General features: G+C 41.5%; 1 protein-coding gene and 1 pseudogene across 1 annotated transcript; one reads left to right on the forward strand and one right to left on the reverse strand.

Annotated features, from left to right (window-relative positions):
* Positions 1 to 3,652: 3,652 nt before the first annotated feature.
* On the reverse strand, positions 3,653 to 13,239 carry NIPSNAP3A (nipsnap homolog 3A). The gene is made up of 6 exons (XM_066254682.1): positions 13,076 to 13,239; positions 9,862 to 10,072; positions 7,609 to 7,764; positions 5,974 to 6,123; positions 4,557 to 4,643; positions 3,653 to 4,459 (listed from the first exon to the last, which is right to left on the reverse strand). Exons 1-6 carry the CDS (start codon positions 13,133 to 13,135, stop codon positions 4,383 to 4,385), a joined length of 741 nt encoding a protein of 246 aa, XP_066110779.1. The 5' UTR covers positions 13,136 to 13,239; the 3' UTR covers positions 3,653 to 4,382.
* The window catches only part of LOC136322189 (olfactory receptor 13C7-like), a 42,430-nt pseudogene continuing 36,533 nt past the window's right edge, over positions 13,134 to 19,030 (forward strand).

A 19,030-nucleotide genomic window follows, 5' to 3' on the forward strand; every position in this document is an offset into this window, starting at 1 on the left:
CAAGAGTTGTGTTGCCAGGCACCTCATTTCCTCAACTGATCCTGCCCCATGAGGTAAATGGCACCATCTGACATATAAATAAATTGTGGCTCAGACGATCAAGGATTTGTCTAAAGTTATGTGGCTAGTCACTGGCAGAGGGTTCTTTCTGGTGAAGTTGTGTATCGGTTAAAAGTATCCTGATCAGCACTGCATCATTCTATGAGAGTTCAACAAATATTTATTGAACTCTGTTGTGTGCGAGATACTTTTCTAGGTTCTGGGGGTACAGTATTGAAGGAGACAGATTTCCTACTATAGTTAAATTTCAGTGGGGGAATTACATTCACATTCACAATGGAACTGTGGAAAGAATAAAATGAATTCAGACAGTAGTAAATACCAAGAAGATAAAATATTATAATGGGACAATGATGCAGAGAAATCAGAGATGGCCCATCTGAGGAGTAACATTTTAAGCTGAGCTCTGAAAAAAAAAAAATTAGAAGAAGCCAGCATTTGAAGGTGGGCAGGAAGAACATTCCAGAAGAACTCCTGGTATAAAAGCCCCAAGTGGGAAAAAGGTTGGCAAGTTGGAGAGCAGGGGAGAGAAGGGCGGTGCCTCCAGAGGGGGAGGGGACGGACTCAGAAGCAGGGACCAGAGCTTAGAGCCTCACAGGCCACGTTAAGGTGTCTGGGTTTTACTGTTAAGAGCAATGATCCACCACTGGAGTTCTAAACAAAGTAGTGGCGTGACCTAATCTGTTTTCAGAAAGAATGCTGACTGTACCAGGACAGGAGACAGGATAGTAGGGAGGCTAAGTAAGAGATGATGGTGGAGGGTGGTAATAACTGACACAGGGAAGAAAAGGAACGAATATTCAGGGTCTGACAGCCTGCAGGGAAAGAGCTATCAAGGTGACTTAGTTTGTGACCCAAACTAAATAGATGGTTGCGTTAAAAAGGCAATAGGTATCTCAGATAGGAGCACAGTAGCAATGACAGGAAAGAAGAGAAAAATATGTGAATTGTTAGCACAAACGTGGTAGTAAGGCCTTGAGACTGAATGAGTTTATATTGAGCTCTAAGATCCTACTGTATTTAGAAGAGAAGCCAGCAAAGGAGACAGGGACTGGGCCACAAGGAGGAGGAAAATCTAAGAGTATGACTATAGAATGAAGCTCAGAATCAAGTGTTTCAGGAAGGCAGAAGTGGCCAACAGTGCGAAGATGAGCCAGCTAAAAGCAGCGAGAGACCAATCAATTTGGCAAGGCAGAGGTCCTCAGTGACCCTCAGAAGAGCCATTTCAGTGGTTTAAGAATGTAGGCCTCCCTGGACTGGGCTCAGGGAAGAATAAGGTAAGGAAGGAAAGATGGTGAATATGCATAACACCACAGAGAGCTTCGCGTTGAAGGGAAGCAGGAAACATTAAAATAGCTGAATTATAAAACTTTTATTTCGGCCCTGGCTGGTTGGCTCAGCGGTAGAGCGTCAGCCTGGCGTGTGGGGGACCCGGGTTCGATTCCCGGCCAGGGCACATAGGAGAAGCGCCCATTTGCTTCTCCACCCCCCCCTCCTTCCTCTCTGTCTCTCTCTTCCCCTCCCGCAGCCAAGGCTCCATTGGAGCAAAGATGGCCCGGGCGCGGGGGGATGGCTCCTTGGCCTCTGCCCCAGGCGCTAGAGTGGCTCTGGTCGCAGCAGAGCGACGCCCCTGGTGGGCGTGCCGGGTGGATCCTGGTCGGGCGCATGCGGGAGTCTGTCTGACTGTCTCTCCCTGTTTCCAGCTTCAGAAAAATACAAAAAACAAAAAACAAAAAAATAAACAAAAAAAACTTTTATTTGGATTCTTGTCTGTTGTTAAAATAGTATAGTCTGCAACTGAGCAACATCTCATCTTTCTGATTTTTTAAAATTGACTTTAGAGAGAGAAGAAGAGAGAGAGAAACTGATTTGTTTTTCAACTTATTTATGCATTTACTGGTTGACTCTTGATCGGGGATGAACCCACAACCTTGGTGTAATGGGAAGATGATCTACCAACTGAACTACCTGGCCAGAGTCTTGTTTTGGTTTTTAATCTTTTTTTTTTTTTTTCTTTTACAGAGACAGAGAGAGAGTCAAAGGGATAGTCAGGGACAGACAGACAGGAATGGAGTCAGATGAGAAGCATCAATCATTAGTTTTTCATTGCGCATTGTGACTTCTTAGTTGTTCATTGATTGCTTTGTCATATGTGCCTTGACTGCGGGCCTTCAGCAGACTGAGTAACCCCTTGCTGGAGCCAGCGACCCTGGGTCCAAGCTGGTGAGCTTTTCACTCAAGCCAGATGAGCCCACGCTCAAGCTGGCGACCTCAGGGTCTCGAACCTGGGTCCTTCCACATCCCAGTCCAACGCTCTATCCACTGCGCCACCGCCTGGTCAGGCTGATTTTTAATCTTTTAGACATTTCTTCTATCAGGAACCTTACACAATGAATGTTCAAATTTCCCTTAGACGGCTAATTCATAATTTACTCTTTTATTTCCTGTATGTCTCAGAAATGTAAAATAATATAGCTGTAAACAAACTATTAAGAGAGCTTGAAAGTACAAAACTTTGTTTTAGAAGGCAGAGAGGCATTCAACTACAATGGAAATTAAAGGTGTTTCAAGGAAAACCCTAGCATGTCTGTGATGGTACTAAAGACACTTTCCTTCTGCGATTATTATTATTATTTTTTTCATTTTTCTGAAGCTGGAAACAGGGAGAGACAGTCAGACAGACTCCCGCATGCGCCCGACCGGGATCCACCCGGCACGCCCACCATGGGGCGACGTTCTGCCCACCAGGGGGTGATGCTCTGCCCATCCTGGGCGTCACCATGTTGCGACCAGAGCCACTCTAGCGCCTGGGGCAGAGGCCACAGAGCCATCCCCAGCGCCCGGGCCATCTTTGCTCCAATGGAGCCTTGGCTGCGGGAGGGGAAGAGAGAGACAGAGAGGAAAGCGCGGCGGAGGGGTGGAGAAGCAAATGGGCGCTTCTCCTGTGTGCCCTGGCCGGGAATCGAACCCGGGTCCTCCGCACGCTAGGCCGACGCTCTACCGCTGAGCAACCGGCCAGGGCTTCCTTCTGCGATTATTATCATGCTGGTTTCTCAGTGTGACTTACCATTCACAGTTATGTTTGTAAGTTATTACTGTGTCACTACACTATAGCAACAGAGTGAAAGTCCAGAGAAGATAATACAAATATAAAATACAAATTAAAAAAACCAGAATGGAGGCCCTGGCCGGTTGGCTCAGCGGTAGAGCGTCGGCCCGGCGTGCAGGGGACCCGGGTTCGATTCCTGGCCAGGGCACATAGGAGAAGCACCCATTTGCTTCTCCACCCCCCCCTCCTTCCTCTCTGTCTCTCTCTTCCCCTCCCGCAGCCAAGGCTCCATTGGAGCAAGGATGGCCCGGGCGCGGGGGATGGCTCCTTGGCCTCTGCCCCAGGCGCTAGAGTGGCTCTGGTCGCGGCAGAGCGATGCCCTGGAGGGGCAGAGCATCGCCCCCTGGTGGGCAGAGCGTCGCCCCTGGTGGGTGTGCCAGGTGGATCCCGGTCGGGCGCATGCAGGAGTCTGTCTGACTGTCTCTCCCCGTTTCTAGCTTCAGAAAAATACAAAGAAAGAAAGAAAGAAAAAGAAACCAGAAATGGATATGTAGGTTTTTATTAGGGCAGCATTTCTATAACCATGTCCCAAGCATCATTGTTAGTGTCCCCAAATGAACCAAAATTAATAAAACTAACTGTAAATGAACACATTTCAGCATATGAAACAAGTCATCTGGAGGTTTTTTTAAAACATTGAGACCTAATTCATAGTGACTAATAATGTGAAAACTGTCATTGATACAGACGACATAGGTAGTCTCCCAAGGTAAAGGAATATATTTGATCTAATGTTCTTATGAATCCCATTTCATATTACAAAATAAACTTGACTGGGCAAAAAAAAATTTTTTTTTAAATCTCAGAAAAAATAGACACATTCAAAATATAGACACTGCACATAAATAATTTAAAAATATTGTCAGACACAGAAATGCAAAAACATCATTTAAATATAAGAACATGCTATAAAGCAATGGGTCATTAAAATAGAGAATAAGAGACATTCTGAAAGAGAAAAAATCAAGATCATGAATACTGGCAACTATCTCTAATGTATAATAGCTTCTGAAATACCATGGGCAAAGTGAACAGAACAATTTTCTGAGGCGGTAAAGACTAAGAACAGAGGTGGCTTTAAAATGGCAGAGACATAGCGAATCAACTTACCACCTTCTTCAACTAAAAGTGAGGTTCCTTTGGGAGACTTTAAGCATGATTAGCAGATACATCTTAAGACAGTTAATGCAATGCTCTGCATTTCAGTGGAAAACTATTTCAAAGGTGAAAATGATGCAGGAATCAGAAGCATATTCTGCTGAGACACTAGGTAACTGACACTTTCCCGAACTGGAAAAAAAGAAAACATTATATGAGAAGGCATACAAAGTTCCTGACTAAATTAAATTTGTCCCAAGAGTAAGTCATGCCTAGGGAAATAGCTTACCCGCTGCCACGACTCTGGGATCTTCATGAGATAGATGTCTCCCAGCCGCACGACTGTCTGCACTCTCGTTCCACCAAAGAACGTGAACTGCAGAAAGAAGCCCAAGAATAACATTACTACGAATAAAATATACAGAAAAACTAATCAGGTATGTTAAGTTTTACTCTTTAAGTCACAATCGTGAGTATTCAAAAAGTAAAACTGCCCTGGCTGGTTGGCTCAGTGGTAGAGCGTTGGCCTGGCGTGCAGGAGTCCCAGGTTCGATTCCCGGCCAGGGCACACAGGAGAAGTGCCCATCTGCTTCTCCACCCTTCCTCCTCTCCTTCCTCTCTGTCTCTCTCTTCCCCTCCCGCAGTTGAGGCTCCATTGGAGCAAAGTTGGCCCAGGCGCTGAGGATGGCTCTGTGGCCTCTGTCTCAGGTGCTAGAATGGCTCTGGTTGCAATGGAGCAATGCCCCAGATGGGCAGAGCATCACCCCCTAGTGGGCTTGCTGGGTGGATCCCAGTTGGGCGCATGCGGGAGTCTGTCTGTGTGCCTCCTCCCACTTCTCACTTTGGAAAATTACAAAAACAAACAAACACACACACAAAAAAACTAAGTAAATTAGTAATAACACATTTTGGACAACTCAGAGGTTTAGGAGAGATACTGATTGATAAACTGGTTTTATAGATGAGACAAAGCTGGATAGGGGAAGTAACATAATATAGCTAAAGACACTGATAATCAAGACTAGAACCAGGTTTCATACCTCCTACTACATTTTACTTTTTTTTTTTTTTTTTGGAAAAGCAAGATCTTAAAAAAACTTTATTACTAAAAATTTGGATGAATCAAAGAAAATTAAAAGTAGCACTATTTTAACCACCCAGAGAAAAACCTCTTTGAGACCTAATTCATAATTATGAATTAGGATAATATTTAGTGTGTTTTCTTTAAAAAATATGAGCAAAATAAAATTAGGGTCTTACTGACACATGATGTATAAGATGGGCATGTATGTCTATTTGTGTATTACGAGTGTATTATATACATTCCAAGTATGTGTCATCCCCCATAGAAAACAATGCATAAACTTCCTTACAGCAGCACCTACATGTGTATCTGTAATATTAACAATTCGAAGATACGTACTAACATTAACTGGGTGCTTACTATGTGTCAGACCCGCTTCAAACCATTTTGCATGATATAACTCATTTCATCTTCATAATAATCTTAGGTGGTAGGTTATTATCAATCATCATTTTATTGGTGAGCCATGCAAGGCACAGTGAGGTTAAGTGACTCACTCTAAAAATTTGGTAATAAAATTAAAATCTATACCATAATGAAAAAAGAGAGACAAAGTGACCCAAAGAACTTTGTAGTTCAGCAACATGCTTTGCAATTTCATAGAAGAAATGGACAGCTGTACCTCTGTTCAGTGCTCCGTATTCTGTGTAGAAAACTCCAACTAGTTTTGAGTAGCCTAGATTGACGTGGGCATTAATTGCTCTTTTAAATGCGTCACCCCACAAAGCTGGCCCACCTGGTTTCATCTGAAAAGTAACCAGTTCATAGACTCCTAGAGGTGGAAGAAAAGTAATTATTTTACAAAAGATATTTAATAAATGTCTAACAGGTTAGTACGGTTCTAGTGGCAAATTAATAATGTACAACTACACATTTGGAGGATCACATACGTATACGTGTTTATGTGGACACATTTATGAATTCTTTGCATTACTTTTCCTTGTTTTTATGTTTAGAAAGTCTTTGTCCATGTTTATGGATCAGCTGTTAATCTTATCATACAAAACAAAAAGGACGCTATATCATACCATTATCGGAAATACTTTTAATCCATAAAATTTGTCAATAAAACAAATACTGAGAATGTGTAATAGGACTAGGATTTTTGAGCTTCCCGAGTCTATATTTTGAGGTAAGAAATGAGGAAGAAAATTATTTTCTGATCTATACTTCCTCCTTTGCAATTCTGACAAGAAATACTGTTGTTTGCCTACTTTCCCCTGTAGGACTCCACTTCTAACAGGAACAGCAAGCAAACAATGGATCCAAAGTGGTATCTGAGATTTTGAGGGAAAAAACTCCCTAAAACACTGAAGGGGATAGTTTTATTTTTCTTAAATATCCAGGTAAACACTTGAAAGCATTTTACCTCTACTAAGAAAGATGGCACAGACAGACTAGCAGATTTGAGAAATAAAAGGGAGAAAGGGAAAGTCACTAAAGAATTATGAACGACACAGAGGAAGAGAACCATGACCTGACACTGTTCTAGAAGCCACTTCGTTCGTTTAGATCACGCTGAGAGCCGAGGGGAAGGCGAGCTCCATAAGGATCCAAGTAAGACTTTCAAATCTCTCGTCATCTAAGATAACACTACAAAATTTGTAGTATGGGAAAAGTCAATAAAACTAGGTGGAGGTAAGTATTTCCTTAAAGTCAGCAGGAAAGTAAAATCCACAAGAAAACAAGCATTTAGTAATTATACTGCTCACAAAAATTAGGGGATATTTCAAAAATGAAGCCATAAAACATCCCCTAATTTTTGTGAGTATTATATTTTCAAACTGAGAAAGAAGAAAACAAGTAAGTTAAAATATAATAATGGAGCCTAACAGTTTAAATTAATTCATTCCCTGTCAGTCTGACAAGCACAGATGCACTTAACGTTTTCAGATGAACTATAATGTGTAAAAACATACTAAAACAATGACAAAATTTCACACGTGATCCTTCACCAACCGATACATGTTTTCTCTGCTTCAAATCCCCCACTTCTCAGCCTCCACTCCCCACCCCATGTCAATATTTTACACTCACACCTGAACTTGAAGAGCTTCCCTCAAATTGAAAAAACACTTCTAAGGCTCATTGTTTTAATGAGAAGCAAAGAGCTCAAATTCATTTCATTTTTATAATCACAATATATTCCTCTCTAAAAAGTGTATTTTTTTTTCCTATGAAACTTTAATTTTTATAGTTTAAAATCTTTAGTATTTTCATCATCAAAAGTCAAAGTGACGAGGAGGGGAGGACTGACCTGCTTCTGGAGGCTTTTCTAATTTGCACCACGGTACCAAGTAAGTGATCTCACTCTCCTGTTTGTCCATAAGAGCCAAATTTGGAATGAGAAATTGTTGCCATTCCTTATCTTTGGCCAAGGCTTTCCGAACTTCAGTTCGATGAGCAAAATTATCTATGGGAAGGAAAAGAGTAAGAAAAAGAAAAATTGTTTGTTTATAATCATCTAGACCTCTTTTGAATGTCATTCAATTCAGCAGGTAGATGTTCATCAAGGCCACATAGGAACACTGTGTTAAATCACTGGAAATGCAGCCAGCCTCCCACTGCCCCCCCCCCCCCAAAAGAGAAGTGACATCTGTCCCTAAGTTTCTCCTGGCCTGAAAGGGGTATAGAATTATAAATAGCTAATGATAATGCCAGAGTAGACTTTATAGACTCTAGCACTTAGTAGGGAGTTGTGTGACTGGGTGAGTTATCTGATCTGTCTGTCTTACCCTGTGAAACGGGGATGATGGTGCAGTATCTGCACCTCCAGGCTTGCGGAGAGGAGGAAATGAATTGTCATATGAAAGAAGCCTTGAGCAGTGTTTGGCATTAGTACTCAATGTATGTTAACTAATCTTAGGACTTTGAGACATTTATAGTGCCAGTTTAGGAAAAGACTTTTCCCTTGGTAGCTGTGCTGGTGATGGTGGGCAGGTCAGGAGACACCTTGAATTAAATTGAACATAAATGAAATTAAGAGGCAAGTTTACAGCCTCATCTTCTTTGAACAAGCAGCTTCCAAAGAAACAGTGCTGACTCTCTTACTTATTGTCACCCATTGTTTTACCTGGTCCTTTTCTTCTGTTTGTTACCCAAACAGGTATATGTATTTATTAACACATAGGCCTAGTACTACATTTACTATTAGAGCCTCTTAAGACTGATGGTAAAAGTCTTCCATAGTTAATGCTATGGATGAGGAGTAACATCTACCACGGAGCCTAGGTCAGTTGAACCAGGACCTTACTAGTAATTTTTTTTTATTTTTTTTTATAGAGACAGAGAAAGAGAGAGTCAGAGAGAGGGATAGACAGGGACAGACAGACAGGAACGGAGAGATGAGAATCATCAATCATTAGTTTTTCGTTTCGCGTTACAACACCTTAGTTGTTCATTGACTGCTTTCTCATATGTGCCTTGACCACGGGTCTTCAGCAGACCAAGTAACCCCTTGCTCGAGCCAGCAACCTTGGGCTCAAGCCGGTGAGCTTTTGCTCAAACCAGATGAGCCCGCGCTTAAGCTGGCCACCTCGGGGTCTCGAACCTGGATCTTCCGCATCCCAGTCCGACGCTCTATCCACTGCGCCACCGCCTGGTTAGGCCTTACTAGTAATTTTTAAATGGAACACAGTTCTACCTCTTGCACATTAAAGCATAAACGGCATTTTAATTGGGTTTGTTCTATTGCAACAGGGAAAACCCCTAAACGAGGGCCATGTTAAATAGAGAATGAGCACCATTAACATTAGATGAAGTACTTTATATGACCAAACACTAAATGAAATTCTTAAAGTCCTTTGGATGTCATCAAGCCCTGATGTGGACTTCGTGAAGATTTGACACCAGAGCGACAAACCTTCTGCAGATTCCTGTAACCTGTTCTCTTTCCCCGACTAAAGCAGGAGTAGGTCAGCTTCAACAGGGAGAGAACTCTGATTGCTTTGCCTTTACTTCCCAAGAGCAGCATAAGGACAGTGAATTCCCTGAAGCCCTGGGTATACCAATGAAACATAGAAAGTCATTACATCTCAGTCAGGTGATGCCTACAAGTTCACTATCATCCCCGCCAACCCTACTACCCTCAAGCTCCTACATATCTCATTGTTTCCACTAAAATCCTGAAATCCAGCTGCAGTTCAACAATAAATAAAAATAACCCTCTCCTCCTTTTATCTTAACCCACTTGGGCTCTTAGTTACTACTGCTTTAAATTTTTCACAAATCATCTTTATAATAATCTATTTTATAATTATTTCTGAGATTTAATATCTAGCTCACAATTTTATGATTCGAAATATAAGATGCCATTTATAACACACGGAATTGACCAAGGGGTTGCTACCTAGCAACTGGGAGGAGTAATCAATGAATTTGTTGCTGTTGTTTTGCTTTTTGAAAGTCTAACATGTGTGTACTTATAGTAATGTAGATCCAAGAAGTAAGTCACGTGGAACATCTAACAACGTGCAAATCTGTACTGAATACTTAAGCTGATGACTCATACCATACTTCCAAATATGAAACACTTTATTCACTCTGCCTCCAAATTCTACACTCCAGTATCCAATCAATTCAGAGTGAGCCGTCCGAAGATTTATGTTTTTCTTAAAGTTTTCCAGAAACTCATTCATCTTTGGAGGCTTCAGAGAATAGGTACGAAATTCATACAATGTTCCATCGTTCTGTCGAGGTCCTGTAGCAAAAGATGAGCACACCTGAAGAGAGAGAAGGCAAAATCAAACATCTGGAAAAGGTCGGGCTTGTAACATTTTAAAAAACATTATGTTACAACCAAACCTGAATTTGGAAACAAGGAACGCTCACTAGACTCATAGTCCATGTTTGTACCTCTGTTGCCATCTGTCCACAGACATTTGTTTAGAGAGATGTCAATATAGATAACTACTCTTACGTGTGCTGAATACACAGCTACTGTTTCCTAGCAGGGCTCCATCATTAGCCAGTTTTTCATGAAACGTTAATCATAAGGAGGTACTGAGGTCCTTTACCCAAGAACTAAAATTAGGATTCTAATAAATGTACAAATGTTGTACCTTATTTAGCTGATATGCTATCTTGTGGTCGATGCTCTATCTATGTGTTACAGTATGCATTTAAATGAACTTTATAAATATGCAGGCGTTCTGGCAGGCATGATAAGAATGTTTACTAGCAGAAAACTATGAATGCTGTAGGAAAAATCAACATCTGGAATTGTCTGAATCATTATCTGGTTTAATTTCAGATGAATCTGAAGAAGGGCATTTAATCCATCTGATTAAACCAGGTTAATGGAACGATCCCTTAGGAACCATTAGTTCTTTTTGTATTAGTTATATGCTCACTGTGTAAGTTTTTGTTCTAATTCAGTCCCCCTCAAGTCTGAGTGAGCTTAACTTTAGGTAGGAAATGCCCTGTCAGAAATTATCCTGTGCGTTTATAGGTGTGTATACATACAAAGATTTATTTATGTGTGTGTATACATATAAAGATGTATGCATACACGCACATGGCCCCTGCATTTACAAATCCATCTTATTGTAGGTTTGGGTATTATGTGCCAATTTTCTGAAGCTGATTAATCAGAATTATCTATTAAAAGGTTTGGTGTAAACAAAGTTATGAACAAGTTATACTGACTACCTAGTATGTCAAATAAGATCAGCAGACTTCTTTTTCTGACATATTTTTGATTAAAACATATACCATAATCTATGTATTTTACTTGTGTAAAATGTTATAATCCTAATTATGTATCTGAGTTCATTCCATTCATGTCTACTAAAGTTATGTTCCTATTGCCCAAGTGTCATGGCTTCCTTGGAGAGCAGGTGTTCTCACTGAAAACAAATGCTGCTGCCTCTACTTTTGGATGACATGATTTTTGTGTCATCTTAACTAAATTCTAAAAAGAAAATATTATGCAAATAAACAACTGCCTAGTATTATAGTTTAAAAGTATTATACATAAAATATATCAGAAAGTGGGACAGTGGCAGTATTTAAAACAATTGCCTTTTAAGCTGACTCTCAGGGAATTTGTATTTGGAAACAAATATGTGGCAAAGGTATGAAACCCAGGGTCCTTACGGCTTCAATTAAATTTAGTTTTAATCTCTTTCTTTTTTTTCTTTTCAGCGAGAGAGAGAGACAGAGACAAATGGAAGGGAGAGAGATAAGAAGCATCAACTCGTAATTGTGGCAGTTTAGTTGTTCACTGACTGCTCCTCTTAAGGAGTGGGTTGACCTCGGGGTTTTGAACCTGAGTTCTCGGCGTCCCAGGTAAACACTGTATCCACTGTGTCACCACCTAGTCAGGCTGACTAAATTTAGTTTTAAATTCTCGCTCTAAAAATTCTCTGTCTATACCCCTCAGAGACCTAGCCTTTCCCCCACATAATCAGCAACCCTGAGACAGCAGAAGACAATATAAGTAGCCCAGACCTGAGTAATGGTCACAGGGTCAGACCTTTGGCAGGCTCAAGATAACATCTTGACCTAAGTTTTGTTTCAGTTCCTGACCCCTATGGGTAGCCCCACCCCCTGGCTACTTTCCCATCAGACCTGACAGAGGAACCCTGGAAAAAACCCTCAGAGCTGTCCTCAAGAATTGAAGAAGTGCTCCATCAGCTTGCTCACCTCTAACAAGCACCCAGCATGACCCCTGACTCCCTAACCCATGATGTCTCATGACTGTGCCCTACATGCCACCGAGGAGTTAGTGCTTTTGAGCATTAGTTTCCCCTTCTGGATGGCGCCATTCATAAAAGAGACAACATTTCTTCACTGCAATTCTTGGCTCTGCTAGCATGTGGTGAAGAAATTCTTTCTGTTCTGTAACAGGTACAAATTTTTACCTTTAGCAGGAGGCAGAGTAGCAGGGGAAGCCAGTGAAAGGTTAAACAGCAGTGAGATAAGTGTGTGTGGGCTTGGGGGAGGTGATTTTTGTGGCAAGCCATAAAGTAGAACTGTGCTCAGGAGGGATTCCAAGTGATTCAGGCTCCCTTATCTCCCAAGTTCTGGCTCGTTTTCGGGAGCAATAACTTCCAACTCACTTACAGAAAACATCAGGTCGACATTTAATAAAGTTCAGAATGAAGTTCCAAGGAATAATTCTTGGTTTTGCCCCAGTAGCTAGAGAATCAGTAGTACTACTGCTAATTTTGGGTGAATGGGCCATTCATTAATGGCTCTTCTTTGGCATTCACTAGAATGTCAGTCCCTAGGTTAAACCCCTTCCGAGAAAGGAGGAAAGACTGAACATCAAAAGGAAAAAAATATCTCTGGTTAAATATACAGACTAGACCAACTCCTAACAGTTAAGGCTGAATCACAAAAGTCTATTTTGTACATTACTCATCTACGGTTAAAAGATCTAATCATTGTACAGGACGGGGACAAAGGTAGGCTTATGGTTGTTCGTATGGGAAATAATACAATAATTCAGAAGTAACAATACTCTTTCGCATACTCACAAGTGTAAGCCTAGTTCCGCCCCACCTGTATTTGCCTGAGGTCCCTGACACGCACCACCGCCTGCACAGAAAGCAGCGCACAGTGGGCCGAAGGTCCGGGCGTGGGAACCAGTTGGACTTCTGCGCAGGGACTTCAGGTCTAGGAGCGAGAGCCCAGTGGGCGCATGCGCGAATCCCAAGCGCTCCCGACAGACGCCCCTCCAGCCCCCAGTAAACGGTTTGGGCGCTTCCCCCGGCCGGTACCTGAGGCATGAACGTCTGCGCGGCCAGAGCCCTAGTCAGGCCGCTTCGGAGAACGAGCATGGCGCGGCCTGGAGCGCTGAGAACGGCAGCCAGCCGGTATTCTTTACTAGATTCCTCTTCCTATGCCTTCCCGCCTTAGAGAAGCAACCGGACCGCAGGCGGAAGCCGGCTCGGGGCGGGGCTCGGCTGGGTTAGCTCCGCCCCCCGCCCCGAGAAGGCGTGGCCGGGGCGCTCGGCGTCGGCGAGCCCGAGCCCGGGCGCCTTTGCTGTCACCGTGCCACCGTGGTGCCCCCTTGTATTTCCTCAAATACCCTAACTCTACACGTGAGCGGTGGCATTGGTGTTAGCTGAGGTCTGAGCTCCCTCTTGTACCGCCCTTCCGGCCCCAGCCTCCTCTCCTGTGGGCAGTGGCGTGCACTTTGTAAATGGTCGTGTGTAGAATGTGAGCCGTGTGGTCCACGGACAGGGAAGAATGGGCGCGCGCGCGCGCGTGTGATGCCTTGCGTTTCAGTATCGTGGGGATGATTGCCTGGTTAAGTTTAATCGGAATAATGGATAAAGGGGAAGACCGGGGAGCCTTCCCTTCCTTCATTAAGCGCGCCCCTTCCTGTCGCCCCGTCCACCAGGACCTTGTAGGCTCCTAATAGTGACTTGTATTTCTCAAGAGCTCAGGGGAGTGAGGGCACCGAACTAGATATGAAAAAATCACCTTTAAACGTACACAGTTTGAAATGAAGTAGTTTCTTAAGCCTTGACAGCAAAACCGCAGATCTCTGATGTCCTCCCTTACCCTTATCCCCAGGGTAAATTCTTTCAACATTCCAGCTGCTTTCTTCTAAGTCTCCCCCCCCCCCCAAATTATAGGCATTTTCTGGTATTTTTAGATATGTTCAGCTATAGACTTATCTATTGCTTGGAAATGAGGATTTACAACACTCCTACCTACCACTCCCCCAAAATAACACTTCTCTTCCCACGTCTGATAATGCTTGCGTTAAGAGTAGTTGTTACAGTAATTTAATGTTCACAATTCTCTTACTAATTACATTATTACACCAATACATAATTAAACACAAAATTACACACAGTAGTTATCGCACACATTGAAGTAATACTGCTTACACTGTTAAGACTGGCGGTCACCTGTGGTAGTGGTCGTGCCTTGTGCAGAATTTTGAGTCAACTACTGTGAAGAAGGGAGGCTTTTTAAAATTAGTAATTCTGAGAGAGTATTTCAGTTTTTTTCCAGTTGATGAGCATTCATTTCTAAGTAAGCAAGACAGAACAAAGTATCATCTGCCCAGACAGGATCTTTATGTTTAAATGTATTTTCTTAGACAAAAAAGGAATTAACAATTCATTCACTCATTCAACCCATATTTTTTTAATTCCTTTTATGTTGCGGCACTTTTTCAGGAACTGTGGTACAGAGTTGAACAAAAGACAAAGTCCTGTCCTCTTATAACTAATAGAGTGGGGGAAACAGAAACAAATGAAAATATACCAAGAAATGATAAATACTGTGAAGAAAAACAAAGTAAGATATGAAGGATAGAAAGTGCCGGAGGGAGGGAGTGGACCCTGCTCGCCAGTATCCAATATCACTTACCCTCATCCTTTTTAAAAATCAGTAATAGAACTGATGCAGCTGGATGCATCCCTGTGACTAAGCCTTATTGCCAGTTTCCTGTAACTAAGGAGGGAAGGAGGCTGGATATCTCAGTATTTTGTATGTTCATGTGGTTCTGATCCCTTCAGCTGTATCTGGTATTCATGAATGTGATTCAACTTTTTTTTTTTTTTGTGGCAGAGACAGAGAGTCAGAGAGAGGGGACAAACAGGAAGAGAGAGAGATGAGAAACATCAGTTCTTCGTTGCGGTTTTTTAGTTGTTCCCTGATTGATTTCTCATATGTGCCTTGACCGGGGGGCTATAGCAGACCAAGTGACTCCTTGCTCAAGCCAGTGACCTTGGGCTCAAGCTGGCGAGCCTTGCTCAAACCCAATGAGCCTGTGCTCAAGCTGGCGACCTCGGGGTTTCGAACCTGGGTCCTCCGTGTCCCAGTCTGATGCTCTATCCACTGCGCCACCGCCTGGTCGGGGTGATTCAACTTTTTGAAGAATATATTAAATAGGATAGGCTCAGCTGTTGTAGCAAATAGACACCAAAACATATAATGTCTCAAGCACAATAGGACTTTATTTCTTTAAGAATTTAAAATGTGTTTTCCTTGTTGGCAAGCAGTCTTTTTTTGGGGGGGGGGAGCGGGAGAAGCATCAGTTCATTGTTTCACTTAATTGTGACTCCCTGATTGCTTTCATCTAAGCCCTGACTGGGGCTCGAGCTGGCACCTTTGGAGTGAAGCCATAATGAGAGTTTGAACCAACAAACTTAGGGTTGAACTGACAACCTTGATATAGAACTGGTGCCTTTGGCAACACTCTATCTACTGTCCCCCTGGATAAAGAGCAGCAGGCAGCTCTTTTATTTTTATATGGTGAATTAAGGACCCAGGTTTCTTTTACCCTGTGGCTTTGCTATCATGGTTCCCTGATATCAACATCATCTGGCCCAGAAGGAAGATAGAACAGTGGTCCCCAACCTTTTTTGGGCCACAGACCAGTTTAATGTCAGAAAATACTTTCACAGACCGGCTTTTAGGGTGGGACTGTTATAAATGTATCATGTAACCTAGACAAGCGTCAAGAGTGAGTCTTAAACGGATGTAACAGAGGGAATCTGGTCATTTTAAAAAATAAAACATTGTTCAGACTTAAATATAAATAAAATGGAAATAATGTAAGTTATTTATTCTTTCTCTGCGGACTGGTACCAAATGGCCCATGGACCGGTACCGGTCCATGGCCCGGAGGTTGGGGACCACTGAGATAGAACATTCAAGATGAAAATATTTAACAGATAGTGAAAATTAAAATTCATGACTGCAACTCAGGGGAAATATTGGTAAGTGCTACTAGGTGTCTAAGGCAATCTCATATTCACTTTCTCACAGGTTTTAATTATTTTCAAAACTCTGTGAGTTAGCTTTATGTCCAGGCAAGAAGGGTGAAGTTCCAAGAGATAATTTTCTCAGGTTCACTGTTGCTAAGTGGCACATCTAAGGTACAAAGCCAGATTGTAAAATGGGTTCCATGTACCATTTGTTAAAAGATGTGTGATCTTTTAGGTAATTTTAGATTTGTGGTGGAAAATTGTTCTAAGCAGCATTTAAAAAGAAATGGTTTTCTGTGACAAAAAAATAAAAAATCTCTAAACTGCCTGGGAGATATATAGAGTAAGCATTTTGAAAATTATTGTGTATGCTAAATTTCTGACTAGTTCAAAGGACAGGTATTCCAAGCACTAGATAAATCTGGATTATTAAAATAGGATAATGTGGTGCCCTGCCTAGACAATAGGGTAGTTATTTAGATTGAGTGGACTGAAGTTGCCTATCTAAGGATGTAATAGGAAACATGGGTCATAGGTACAAGTGTAAATAATACAGCAGTACACTTTTTTTTAAATTTTTATTTTAATGGGGTGACATCAATAAATCAGGGTACATATATTCAAAGAAAACATGTCCAGGTTATCTTGTCATCCAATTCTGTTGCATACCCATCCCCCAGAGTCAGATTGTCCTCTGTCACCCTTCCCCCTGTCCCTCCTTCCCTCTCCCCGCCCCCCATAACCACCACTCTCTTCTCCATGTCTCCCAGTCTCGCTCTTATGTCCCACCAATGTATGGAACCCCGCAGTTCACCAGTACACTTTTAAAAAGAATAATAAAGTGAATGCCTGTGCCCCTGCCACCAACCTTAAGAAAAATATTGTCAATAACTTAGAAACCTAATACTCATTCCTTTCTGGTCACATTCTCTTCCCTATAATACCCTCCCTAACCTCCCTCAAGTAACCATGATCTCAAATTTCATGTTAATAATTTCATTCATTTTTAAAAAAATATTCAACTACATTTGTATATAACTATAAACCATATATTGTTTTGGTTTGCCTAGTTTAGAACTTTCTAGAAATGGAGTCAGACTATAATTCTGTCACTTGATTCTTAGCATTGATATAGGTTTTTGAAAGTCATGTATTTTGATGCAGTTGCAGTAATTAATACTTTTTCTGCTGCGTGCAATTCCATTGTATGGGTATATCTTTATTTGTTCATTTGCTATTATAGACAAAGCTATTTCTTGTTTCCATATTAAGAATTTCTCTAGGGCAAGAATTCTTAATTTTTTTTGTGCCATGAAACTCTAGAAATTTTGTGAGCCTGTGGAACCCTAATAGTTTTATATGCTTAGCAAATACCTATGGTTATGAAGAAAACATTGTATTGAGCTAGTATCATCAGATTATACAAGTAAATTCTTTTTGACAAAGAAATAGACATGCCTCTTTATTAAGGTACTAAATAACAAGCTTTATCGTTGCATTTAATAGCTATCATAATTTTGAAGTAGTGATGAGCATAAAAGAAATTTTTAGATATGTGGGAAAACTCTTAAGTGGGATTTGACAATGTTATAAATATATTGACCACAAAGTCACAGGTTCTGTTAATAACATTGTGATTGTTGCTTATATTTCATATTCAATGGAAATGCTTATTTTTTTATATTAAATGAGAGGCAGGAAGGCAGACAGACAGACTCATGCTTGTGCCCTAACCAGGATCCACTGGCAAGCCCCCTACAGGGTGATGCTCTGCCCATTGGGGCCACTGCTCCCTTGCTCAGGCAACTGAACTACTTTTAGCGCCTGAGATGAGGCCGGGGAGCCATCCTCAGTGCCCGGTGCCAACTTGCTTGAACCATTCGAGCCATGGCTGCGAGAGAGGAAGACAAAGAGAGAGAGAGAAGAGTGAGGGGGAGAAGTGGGGAAGCAGATGGTTGCTTCTCTTGTGTGCCCTGACCAGGAATCGAACCTAGGACTTCCACATGCTGGGCAAACGCTCCACTGTAGAGCCAACTGGCTAGGGCCAGGAAATACTTATTTTTAGTTAGAAGTTGGTGACAATAAAGAGGTAAAATTTCAACTTTCCAGACCCTCCAAATTCTATTTTTAGGCCCCTTGGGATCTGCATGCTGGAGGTTACTAAGCACTGCTCTAGAGTATGTACCTGGAGTGGAATTGAATTGCTGGGTCATAAGATGTGTACACAGTCATCTTTACTAAACAGTGCCAAATTTTATTACGAATGTATATCCTTAATAATAGTAGATGAGGTATTTCTAACTTGTTGTTTTCATTGTCCATTTGGTTTGAGGAGTGTGAAGATGCGTCCCATATAACAAACAGTTAAAGGGTGGGAGAAATTGTATGACGTGGGCAAAGGCAACAGTCCACTTAAAGGTGCTTGGTTTTGTCCATAATTCGGGCTCATGAAAATCTTCAGAAGGAAGCAGAAGAGGTGGGGTGGATCCAATGCTGGCCCAACTGAGTAGGAGGACTGTTGCTCTATGTGTAGACTCCAGATGCTTGTATTTTGGTGATAAATCCCTGGTAAGAACTTTCTTACTACTGTATTCTGAGGCCACTAGGTGGTGCTGTAGATTAGTTTTTCCTGAATTATGTCTCAGCTTGTGCATAAGTCTATTTTTGTTTGAGTTCCTATAACTGAAGCTATAGTTATTTAGAGTGGAGTTAGCTTACAGTTCTTTGTGTGTGGGTGTGTGGTGTGTGATACAGGGTTATGTATTAGGAACATATTTAGTAAAGGTGAATGATTATCATAATGTTTATGACTTTCTTTTTTGTTATTAATAAAAGTAATTGGTAACAAAAATAATTTGATTCTTGAGCTTGTCAACATGTTTGATATTTCTGTATCAGCCTCTTTGCTGTGAGTCTTATTAGAATAAGTAGCAGCAAAGGTTTGTGAACAGCTCTATATTAAGTATAGCAAAATTTATTTAATATTTCTATCAACAAATCAAA

Source organism: Saccopteryx bilineata, chromosome 2 (assembly GCF_036850765.1).
Source record: "Saccopteryx bilineata isolate mSacBil1 chromosome 2, mSacBil1_pri_phased_curated, whole genome shotgun sequence".
NCBI lineage: Eukaryota > Metazoa > Chordata > Mammalia > Chiroptera > Emballonuridae > Saccopteryx > Saccopteryx bilineata.

Coding starts and splice junctions, on each gene's coding strand:
- NIPSNAP3A (XM_066254682.1), bottom strand. CDS start 13,135: ATGCTCGTTCTCCGAAGCGGCCTGACTAGGGCTCTGGCCGCGCAGACG. Junction 7,765..9,861: donor GTTTCATATTTGGAAGTATG/GTATGAGTCATC, acceptor TCCTTCCCATAG/ATAATTTTGCTCATCGAACT. Junction 6,124..7,608: donor AGAAAAGCCTCCAGAAGCAG/GTCAGTCCTCCC, acceptor TTCCACCTCTAG/GAGTCTATGAACTGGTTACT.